Genomic DNA, 11,798 nt, shown 5'->3' with positions numbered 1-11,798 from the left:
TGGTCAGCGGCAGCGATGAGTGGTGGGACGGGGGAGGGGGCCTCTTGCTGCGACGGCGGCTAGGGTTCGCCCAGTGCTCGGTTTGTGTCACCCATCTGTATTTGCAACAAAGACACACGACTCTACAGCTAGTAACAATTTCCAGTGCACTTAGGGCATCTCCAGCGGCGCGACGCAAACGGACGCTGAGCGACCGTTTGTGTCCGCCGTGACCGGAAATGCGTCTGGCACCACCTCCAGCGTGGCGACGCAAAGTGACCGGGCCGTCCGCGGAGACGCAAACCTGGCCCACTCCGCGGACACTCGGCGGTCGCGGAAAATGTCCGCTCGGTCCTCGCACGGGCCCGCCTGGCAGCGGCACAACTGCTTCGTCTTCCGCGGCATTACTTCCGGGCGGCGCGCTGCAGCCTTTGCAGGGCCGCGTTAATGAAGTGCCTCGGCTTCCGCGAGCGTGCGCAGCATCGATGCGTCTTCTCCGCCAGTACTGGCACCGAGGCGTCGCTTCGGCAGTCTGCGGCCGCGTTATGGCGATGCCTCGCGTGGCTCGCGGCCGTCGCCTACCTCTGCGCACGTAGTAATAGCGATGCCACGCGTGGCGCGGCCGTCGCCCTGCCTCCGCGCTATATATACAGGGGTTCATCATGAGCACCTCCTCCCCACAAACCCTAGCCGCCGCTGCCGTAGCGCCGCTTCCTCTCAAGCAGATCCACCATGAGCAGCGCCAGACGCGGCCAGGCTGCCACGCCTCCACCTCCACCTTCACCTCCCACTCCACCTCCTCCGGCGTCGAGCTCCTCCGAGGAGTTCGACTCTGACGACAGCACGGGCGACCTCCTCGACCGGTCGGGGACGCCGCGGCCACGGCACTCGCGGCGCAGAAGCGAGAGGAGGAGGCGGCGAGCCACGCGGCGTTGGACGCCGAGCTGGGCAGCCCGCGAGCTCGCGGCTGCCGCTGCAGCCGAGGACTCCGACTCGGAGATATCTTGGTCATCCGATGACCCTGATGCGCTGACGCCGGAGGAGAGGGCGGCGGAGCAGCGGGCCCTCGTCGAGTCTTTCGAGACGCTCAAGGACGAGGCCGCCAACGCGAGGCTGGAGCAGTGCCTGCAAGAGGACGCGGCGGCGCACCGAGCCATAGTGGCCGCGCGGGAGGCGACGGAGAAGCAGGCGACGGAAGCGACGCAACGACGGTGCCGGCCCGTCAGGAAGCAAGTAGTCTAGGCCTATAGATCTACTTTGCATAGTTTTTATGCATTTTTATGTACTCCCCCCGATTCATATTAATTGACTTCAATATAGATGTATCTAGAACTAAAATGTGTCTAGATACATCCATATTAGAGTCAATTAATATGAACCGGAGGGAGTACTACTTTCAATGTTTATACTATGTTGCAATTCAAAAAATGGGCCGCCCCGGTGGGAGCACACCCAGACACAAACGGACGAGCGGACAAAATATGTCCGCGGGGCGACGCAAACGGACGCTCGCGACCACTTTTGGGCGTCCGAAATGCGTCGCGCCGCTGAGATACCCTCAATCAAGCAATTTCGGGTAGGCGATAATTAAGGTGATGGATGGAGAGCACATCAGATAGTAGGAGCGTAGCACTGGTAGTGAGTGTCACGGGCAGACAAGGTCTATAAATCTTCCAACCGTGCATGTAGCCCGTCTATTCTCGCTTCTTGACATGTTTATAGCTAGGTTTTGTTCCTACGCGCGCGTAGCTAGCAGAGCACCACCCTCCAAACCTAGCCTGCCTGCGCACGAAACCACCACTCCTCCTCCACCTCTCTTTCACTCTCTTATATATAGACCCCACCTCTCTCTCCTCCACCTCCCGTCTTCTTCCTCCCTCCCATCTCTCTCTCTCTCCACCTACAAGCGTGCGCCCGTGCGTGCCGGCCGCCCGCCCGCCATGGGGTTCCCGTCGGTCTGCTACTGCGTCATCCTGCCGCAGCCGCTCATCCTCGTGCTGCAGCTGCTCGACTTCCTCCGGCACGCCGTGCTGCTCTGCCTCTCCTCGCTCGGCCTCGCCGCGCCGCCGGCGGCCGACGACCACCCCGCCTACGCGCCGCCGCCGGACCTCTGGGCATCGGAGGAGGACGACGATGCGGCTACGTCGCCGTACCTGGCCACCGGCCCGGCTCCCGCGCCGGCCGTCATCAAGGCGCGCCTCCCGGCCGTCCGGTACGCCGACCTCAGGAGCCGCCGCTCGGCCGCCGCCGGTGGGGCCGCTGCGTCGACGACGTGCTGCGCCGTGTGCCTGGGCGCGCTCGAGGCGCGGCACCGCGTCCGCGAGCTCGGCAACTGCGCGCACGCCTTCCACAAGGCGTGCATCGATAAGTGGGTCGACAAGGGCCAGGCCACCTGCCCCCTGTGCCGGGCCCTCCTGCTCCCAATCGATGCCGACGCCGGCGAGCTGTCCTCCTACTCCTTCTGATCTCAAGCTCCACGAAACACCCTGCTGGCTGCTGCAGCCTGGACGCCGGCGGCCGGCACCGAAAGAGATAGCCCGGACAGGTCAGGCCCGTATAGCGAGCTAGCCGCTGCGCCTCTCCATCAATCCATCCATCCATCCGTGGTCGGTCTGTCCATGTGGATCCATGCTCTTTCACGAGAGAAAAATCCAAAGAGACGAAGGGAGGCGTGGTGGTGGAGTATTATTGGTAGGTGAGGCACTAATTATGAGGAGGACAGGGATGGCTACCTGCATTGGATCTGGTGAAATGCCCACTATACATAGCACTAGCAGCAGATCCGTTTGCTTTCTCCACCTCACCCGCTTCACTTTTTTTTTATCTTCTTTTTGTAATCTTCCTTTCCTTTCGCTTTTCTTCTCTTCCCTTTTTGTTAGGGTTTCTATTCTTCCTATTAACTTATTTTTGTAAGGGAGGAATTCAGAGAGATCAAGATCAAGAAAGAGAGATGTACATAGCTTCCTCCACTCCACTTGACAGTACTGCAAGAATTAATAAGAATTGTCTCTCACATCCGTCAACTTAATTACCTCAGTGTGATTGCTATCGCATCTTTACAATATCTGCATGCGTTTGAGCTCCCTGCTTATTCTTTGCAACTTGTGGAGTAACAAAGTGGTATATGTGGATTGCACCTGTGAAAACAAAGCATGGTTTGTATGTACTCGATCGCCCGGTGTTTCCAATGCATATGTTGCTATCGTGTTTGGTGTTTTGGGGTTAGGCCTCACGTCACTGCTGTGTAGGGGGGACAATTAGGATAAGCATTGCGTGAAGCTTTTGCCACTACGTACTGGTACTGCCCCCCAAATACTTCTTTCCACATGACCGGCTTTTATCCTTTTTTTAGGTAGTGGACTATCTCTATTTGAGAAACCGTATCAAATAACAAGCATTGAGAAAATAATAACTATGTCGTCGTCTTCGTAGTGCTCCACCGGCCCCAATACTAAACTGTACTACGTTTAAGAGACTAGTCGTGAACTTCTGATTGCCAATACCTCGAATTCGTGGGTAGATTTATCCACTATAAACTACCCATAGATTAAAGTGCCGATGCACATAGTCACTAGAGGAGAACTGTGCCCATCAACAAAATATAATTCATTCGATCATTGTTCTTTGTGCATAGGGCTAATAAAATAAATACTGTCTGTTTCTCGATAAGTTGACATTAGGCTAGTCTTCAATAGCCATCTTTGACTACTATTTTCTATTGCCACATAGAGTATTGAGCAAAAACTACAAAACTTATATATTGTCGTAGTTTTTACAACGAAACTTGAAGATATTTTTAAATTTCTAATCCGGATATTTTAAAGGGTATTGGTATTTGGTAATCATGGATATGAAACTTTTGACTCAACACATGTGAATGACCGGTTTAGGCTATTTCCAACGCAGCACGGATTTTCCGTTGTGCATGATATATATGTTGCATGTTTCATCCCCATTGATTTGGTGCTTCGGGATTCGTTTTGGAATGTTTCATAAATTTCACCGCATTACAGAACATAATGAAACGTTGTGAACCATGCACGCTATCTACGTACCGTGCATGGTAGAAATTCATTTATGGCTCCCACTGTTCCACCATGCCACTTCTGCCAACTTATCACAGCAATTTTTTGTCCATGTGACGTATAATTGTGCTTAAGTTACGGCTGCCATATTAACATGTCGGTAACTCTCGTAGTATTACCCAATTAGGGTTGTAAAATATAATAAGGCTATATCAACTATAATAGATACAAAATATATTTAAGAAATAATGCATATTAGGATAATTGTCTCTAAAAAACTATCATATTGATCCTAGGAGAACACGTTAACACTACAAGAAAGCCCCCCATACCTGACATTTTTTTGGACGGCACAAGCAAAAGTTACGTGCAAAAGTTTTTTCCCAACGGATGGGCTTGCTTGACGGCAAAAAAGGTTGGCTCACAGATTTTCACCGTGGTAGATCCTATAGTTGCAGATAATTACGCAGTGGTAGGTGGTAGCCAAGCCTGACTCCAATTAATGCAACAATAGATTAAGGGAGGCTCATACTAGACATGGATTGTGGGCAACGTGTTGACTGGTCAACTACATCATTGACCGGTGTGAACCACCACTGTCAATAGGGGTGTAAACGGATCGGATCGGATATTGCTATTTGCATATCTGTTACCATACTTTTTACAGATTTGGATCGGAGGGATAATGGCCGGATGCGAATTCAAATGCGGATTATATCGGATTACGGATATGGAGCGTATTCGGAGCAGTCTCGGATCGGAAGCGGATATTCGATAAAATAAACACATAAAATGAGAAATATTATTCTTTGATGTAAAAAAGTAAGCAAAAAAACATTAACAATGGACTATATCCAAAGGTGCACATTTTGTTTGTACAACAAATCAACTTGCGTATTGATACATGATGACCCACAAGTATAGGGTATCGCAATAGTCTTCGAGGAAAGTAAAACCCAAATTTATTGATTCGACACAAGGGAGACAAAGAATACTTAAAAGTTTTAATAGCGGAGTTGTCAATTCAGCTGCACCTGGAAAAGCACTAGTAACAGGGGTGATGTGAAAGCAGCAGTAACATGAGAGCAATAACAATAGTAACACAGCAGTAGCAGTCACATAGAGGCAATGGCACCGGAAAATATTCCAGTGCGTAGTTGACTGTAGAGCAATGATGATGACAGAAGGACGGGGGTTCTCAGCTATCTACACTAGTGATAACTCTCCAAACAAATAACATGTGTTGGGTGAACAAATTACAGTTGGGCAATTAATAATTGTGATTTCATGCTATGATAAGATAAAGTTTACTGTAGTATTTAATTGGGCATTACAACATGATTCATAGACCAACGACATCTATGACGAATAATCCACCTTCAGGTTAGCATCCGCAACCCTTTCAGTATTAAGTTACAGGCAACAGATTATTGCATTAAGTAAAGTGTGTAAAGTAAACAATAGAATTATCCTTGGATAAAGCATTGTTGTTTTTTCCCTAGTAGCAACAGCACATCTACAATATTAGGAGTTATTGTCACTCTCCCGGATTATTAGAGGCATGAACCCACTATCGAGCATAAATACTCCCTCTTGGAGATACAGACAACTACTTGATCAGGGTAACCACAAGTACCAGAGAGCATGCAAGATCTTAAATAAACAATAGTATGATAACATGATGAACAATTTGATCACAATTCCACAATGTATCAGATCCCAACAAACACAACACCAGGTACATCATATGAATCTCAATCATGTAAGGCGACTCATGAGATCATTATATTGAAGTACATGGGAGAGGGAGTACCAACTAGCTACAGCCAAGAACCCGTAGTCCATGTGGGAAATACTCACTAACCATCATGGAGTCGAAGTGGAGGCGGTGGAGTCGATGGAGATGGCTCCGGGGGTCAATCCCCGTCTCGACAGGGTGCCGGAATAGGAACTTCTGACCCCTGAAACTTGTCTTCAATGGCGGCGGAGCTGCGGAACTCTTCGGGGAATATGACTCTGATATTTAGGGTTTTCGCATCGAAGGCAATATATAGGCAGAAGGGCGAGGTCGGTGGGTGCCCGAGGGGCCCACACCACCCCTAGACGTGACCAGGGTGGGGGCCGCGCCCAGGCATGGTGTGGCCTCCTCCTGCCTCTCCTCCATCTCTGCTTTGGACTCCGTCTTCGTGTCGGTAAAATAGGAAATTCGGCTTTCGTTTCGTCCAATTCCGATAATATTTCCTGTACAACTTTTCTGTATACAAAAATAGCAGAAAACAGGACCTGGCACTGTGGCATCTTGTTAATAGGTTAGTTCCAGAAAATGCATAAAAGTGCCACGAAGTGTAAACAAAACATATAAAAATTGGTGTAAAACAAGCATGGAGCATCAAAAATTATAGATACGTTTGCAACGTATCAGCATCCCCAAGCTTAACTCCTGCTCGTCCTCGAGTAGGTAAGTGATAACAAAAATAATTTTTGAGGTGACATGCAGCCAGCACAATCTTGATCAAGTTATTGTAAAAGCATTATGAACTGAGATCAAAGTACTCTAATCATACACATGATAGATATAATTATTACAATAGAACTTAGCAACTATGTTACAACGTGAGAAGTAACTCAAACAAAAGATCGTGAATAATAGTGCACTGAAAGCAACTATTTGTTTTTTAGCATAGAGAAAACATAGCAAAGTGGTATTCAGCTTGTCCTTTATGAAGTAGCAAAACATAAATGCCAGGATGTCTTTAAAGTTCAAAGGGTGACTAGATACAAGTTATTTGAGAACAAGCAATAACATAATCATGAATCAATCAATAATAAAGTGTGGGACTATTCACATTATACTCAGAATGACAACTATGCTCTCTTAATTAGTGCATAAAGTTAGAAGATGAAGACTCAACATAAAAGTAAAAGAAAGACCCTTCGCAGAGGGAAGCAGAGATTTTTCATGTGCTAGAGATTTTTATTTGAATAAAACAAAGGTATTGAACATATAATTTTGAGAGGTATGTATGTCTATGTCAACGACTGGTTTCAAATGATCTATCATACCTTCAGTTTAATGGCTTCAAGAGCGGCTCCCATAGAGAGAACAATAAATTTCCTCTTCTCCTTTGTTTGAACAAGCTAAGTTCATGATTTATCAAGTACATAGTGTTAGGAGATTATGATTATGCGTTTTATTTAAGTGGGATGGGCACCCGCGCCTGCTCATTTTTGCAATATTAAGGACTAGCACATTATGCATGCTAGTCAAGGTGTGAAGCCATAATAAACATCAAAAATATGATAAAGCATTCAACACTTCCTCATGAGCTAAAACAAAACACAAAACAGGTAATAATTTTTGAAGGTTTAAAGGTAGCACACAAGCAATTTACTTTGGAGTGGCGGTGAAATACCACATATAGGTAGATATGGTGGACACAATTGGCAAACTTTGGTTTTTGCTAGTTGGATGCACGAGTATAGCTCATACTCATTACAGGTGAAGGCTAGCAAAAGAATGGGAGCGACCAACTAAGAGAGCAATAATGGCCATAATCATGCATAGTGACAAAACATTATTAATCAAATCATAAACTGATATTACAAGTCACAAACTAAATGATCATATAGGCTTGAGGTGAATGGTTTGTAGTCATAACATCGTGTAAGCATGTGCCAAGTCAACCCAATAAGTCTTCAAAGGAGAATACCACAATATTATGCTTTTGTATGATGGAAACAACACATGATTCTTTCAATGACACATTAAGCAATCTCAGCTATTTGAGACAAGTCATGCTACAACAATAATTACTAAGCATATGGTTAAAATAACATCCACCATGACACGCCAAAGTCTATGCCACAGTCTAAACAAGCTTTTCTTTGCATCACTATAAACATGAAACATTTTCTCGTCTCCAACACCAATCAATTTATTTGAAACAACTCTCATAGATAATAATGAATAAAGGCCAGAGAGCTAATTACACCTTACTAAAGAAAACTAACAAGCTCTGAACAAAATACGAGTGGAAACCAGAGCTAAACGCAGTACTAGAAAAAGAGAACACTCGCAAAACAATAAGAGTGAAAGCTAGAGTGTTCTGTGCAATGAAAACGAAGTGTGTCATTCTCCAAAACTAATATGCTGGGATCCAATCATATGCTAAAGCAAAAAAAACAAAATAAATACGCTCCAAGAACAACACATAGCATATGAAGAAATAAAAATATAGTGTCTTGAAAGATGACCTGATACTTTTGTTGATGAAGAGGGGGATGCCTTAGTGATACGTCCATTTTGCATCACTATTTTATATCATAATTTACTGTTATTCATTGATATATTTCATATTTAGAGATGATACTTATGTTATTTCACCTATTTTGCATGTTTCATGATTATTGGAGAATCACTCACCGGAGTTAGGATTCTGCTGGAAAAAGCACTGTCAGAATGCAATATTTCTGAAGATCAACAATTGACGGAAATTACACCGAAGATCTTATTTCTCCAGAAGATGGAGCCAGCCAAAAGGAGGGGCCGAGGAGGGCCACCATGGGCCCCCCATAGGCCGGCGTGGGCCCTACCCTGGCCGCGCCGCCTTGTGGGGAGGGGGCCCACAGCCCCCCTCGGCCGCCTCTCCTTCGTGTACTTCTTCTACCCAAAAACCTAAGGTGTTGGGGGTAATCGCGAAGAGTCACAGCCGCCTCTGCGGGGCGGAAAACACCAGAGAGAAAAGAGCTCTCCGGCATGCTGAAATCCGCCGGGGAAATTCCCTCCCGGAGGGGGAAAATTGACGCCATCGTCACCGTCATCGAGCTGGACTTCATTGGGATCATCATCACCATCATCTCCACCGCCGTCACTGTCATCTCCATCGCTGCACCTCGTCACCGCTGTAACATCTAGGGTTGAATCTTGATTGTTTCATAGGGGAAACTCTCCCGGTATTGATTACTCCTTGTTATTGATGCTATTGAGTGAAACCATTGAACCAAGGTTTATGTTCAGATTGTTATTCATCATCATATCACCTCTGATCATGTTCCATATGATGTCTCGTGAGTAGTTCGTTTAGTTCTTGAGGACATGGGTGAAGTCTAAATGTTAGTAGTGAACTATGTTGAGTAATATTCAATGGTTTGATATTTAAGTTGTGGTGTTATTCTTCTAGTGGTGTCAAGTGAACGTCAACTACATGATACTTCACCTTTATGGGCCTAGGGGAATACATCTTGTATTCGTTTGCTAATTGTGGGGTTGCCGGAGTGACAGCAACCCGAACCCACGTTGGTATATCGATGCAGGAGGGATAGCAGGATCTCAGAGTTTAAGGCTGTGGTTAGATTTATCTTAATTACTTTCTTGTATTTGCGGATGCTTGCAAGGGGTATAATCACAAGTATGTATTAGTCCTAGGAAGGGCGGTGCATTAGCATAGGTTCACCCACACAACACTTATCAAAACAATGAAGATTAATCAACTATATGAAGCGAAAGCACTAGACTAAATTCCCGTGTGTCCTCAAGAACGTTTGGTCATCATAAGTAAACAAACCGGCTTGTCCTTTGTGCTAAAAAGGATTGGGCCACTCGCTGCAATTATTACTCTCGCATTTTACTTACTTGTACTTTATTTATCTGCTATATCAAAACCCCCTGAATACTTGTCTGTGAGCATTTACAGTGAATCCTTCATCGAAACTGCTTGTCAACACCTTCTGCTCCTCGTTGGGTTCGACACTCTTATTTATCTAAAGTACTACGATACACCCCCTATACTTGTGGGTCATCAAGACTATTTTCTGGCGCCGTTGCCGGGGAGTGAAGCGCTATTGGTAAGTGGAATTGGTAAGGGAAACTTTTACTGTACGTGCTGATTTTATTTCTGCCTGCTGCTATAATTCATTATGGAGAGATCTTCTCTTGAATTCCTATTTGGAAAATCTACTACTACTGCAAAGGTAGTGGATGAGGCGCCAGGTGAGAAAGAGGTTCCATACAAAATACCTATGAAAATTATTGAACGTGTTGTGGATAACCGCTATGAAGGGGATGGAGTTGTCCATCCTGGAGATCATTTACTGTTTTTACATGAATTATGCGGGTTATTCAAATGTGCAGGTATTGCTATGGATGAAGTTAGGAAGAAACTATTCTCTATATCGATGTCTGGTATAGCGGCGCATTGGTATAAATTGTTGAAGAATGGGGATTCTCTTGATTGGAAGGATATTGTGCCTCTATTTTATTCTAAATTCTATCCTCCAAGTGAAATTCACAAAGACCGGAACCGCATATATAATTTCTGGCCTCATGATGGAGAGAATATTTCCCAAGCATGGGGGAGATTGAAGTCTTTAATGCTCAAATGCCCCATTCATGAGCTTCCTAGTAATATCATCATTGATAATTTCTATGCAAGACTTTCTTTTCAAGATAAAACCTTGTTGGATACTACTTGTTCTGGATCATTTACACGCAACAAAGAGGAGTTTAAATGGGACCTTCTTGATCGGATTCAGGAGAATACAGAAGGATGGGAGAACGACAAAGATAGAGTCAGGTATAATTATGATTATGAATGCATTGAAACTTTTATGGATACTGATAAATTTCGTAATATGAGTGCTACTTATGGTCTTGACTCTCAAGTTGTTGCAAATTTTTATAGAGCTTTTGCCTCTCATTTTGAATTGCCTAGGAAGAATTTTGATAAGTATCATGAACCTTACAAAGATAAAATTGATTCACCTATAGATAAATGTGTTGAAATTGAAACTGTTGATCATATTCTTCCTGAAGCTTATATTGAAAAAACTCATTTCCCTGCTAAAATGAAGGAGTATTCTGTTATAACTAGTGCGGTTAATAAAAGTGCAAAGAAACCTATAGAACCTGAAGAGCAAATAAAGGTTGAACCTGCTATTGCAATAGTTAAAGATCTTGTGACTGAAAATGTAGAAGATGGTCATATTATTTTCTGTGAAGATGCTTCTAATATTGTTTCACATCCTAATAAGTCTAGGAAAGCCAGTGTTCCTATGCTCTCTGTTAGAATTGGTGATCATTGTTATTATGGTTTATGCGACATTGGTGCAAGTATTAGTGCCATTCCTTATGAGCTTTACACGGAAATCATGCATGAAATTGGTTCTTGTGAACTTGAAGATATTGATGTGGTTATTCGGCTAGCTAATAGAGAAACTATCTCTCCTATTGGTATTGTTTGAGATGTGGAAGTTCTATGTGGTAAGATTAAATATCCTGCTGACTTTTTGGTACTTGGTTCTGCTGCTAGTAAGCCTTGTCCTATTATTTTTGGTAGACCTTTTCTAAATACTTGTGGAGCTGTTATAGATTGCAAGAAGGAGAAAATTGTAACTAAATTTGCTGGTGAATCTTATGAGTTTAATTTCTCTAAATTTTCCAAAACTCCATATAAAGCTGATTTGCCTAATAATGATTTTAGAGTTGAACAGTGTGCATCTATTGCTCTTGCTCCTAATAATCCTTTGCAACAACATTTGGAGGATAGTGAGAGTGAAGTCTTTAGGGAAGAAAGGAATGAGCTTGATGAAATTTTCCTTCGTCAACCTATTCTTAAACATGACTTGCCGGTTGAAGATCTAGGTACAACACCACCACCAAAGGAAGATCATGTTTTTGATTTAAAACCATTCCCTGATAATCTTAAGTATGCTCATATTGATGATAAGAAAATATATCCTGTTATTATTAGTTCTAAGCTTTCAGAGTTTGAGGAAGAAAGGTTATTGGAAATATTG

At 44.4% G+C, this 11,798-nt stretch overlaps 1 protein-coding gene across 1 annotated transcript; it reads left to right on the top strand.

The window, feature by feature from the left end:
• Nucleotides 1-1,687: 1,687 nt before the first annotated feature.
• LOC127314880 (brassinosteroid-responsive RING protein 1) lies at nt 1,688-3,007 on the top strand. Its single transcript, XM_051345407.2, has one exon. It carries the CDS (start codon nt 1,692-1,694, stop codon nt 2,442-2,444), a length of 753 nt encoding a protein of 250 aa, XP_051201367.1. The 5' UTR covers nt 1,688-1,691; the 3' UTR covers nt 2,445-3,007.
• The last annotated feature ends 8,791 nt before the right edge of the window (nt 3,008-11,798 follow it).

The sequence above is a fragment of the Lolium perenne genome, chromosome 7 (genome assembly GCF_019359855.2).
Source record: "Lolium perenne isolate Kyuss_39 chromosome 7, Kyuss_2.0, whole genome shotgun sequence".
Taxonomy (NCBI): Eukaryota; Viridiplantae; Streptophyta; class Magnoliopsida; order Poales; family Poaceae; genus Lolium; species Lolium perenne.
The sequence above is the reverse complement of the archived record's forward strand: the minus strand, read 5'-3'. Positions and strand labels throughout refer to the sequence as shown.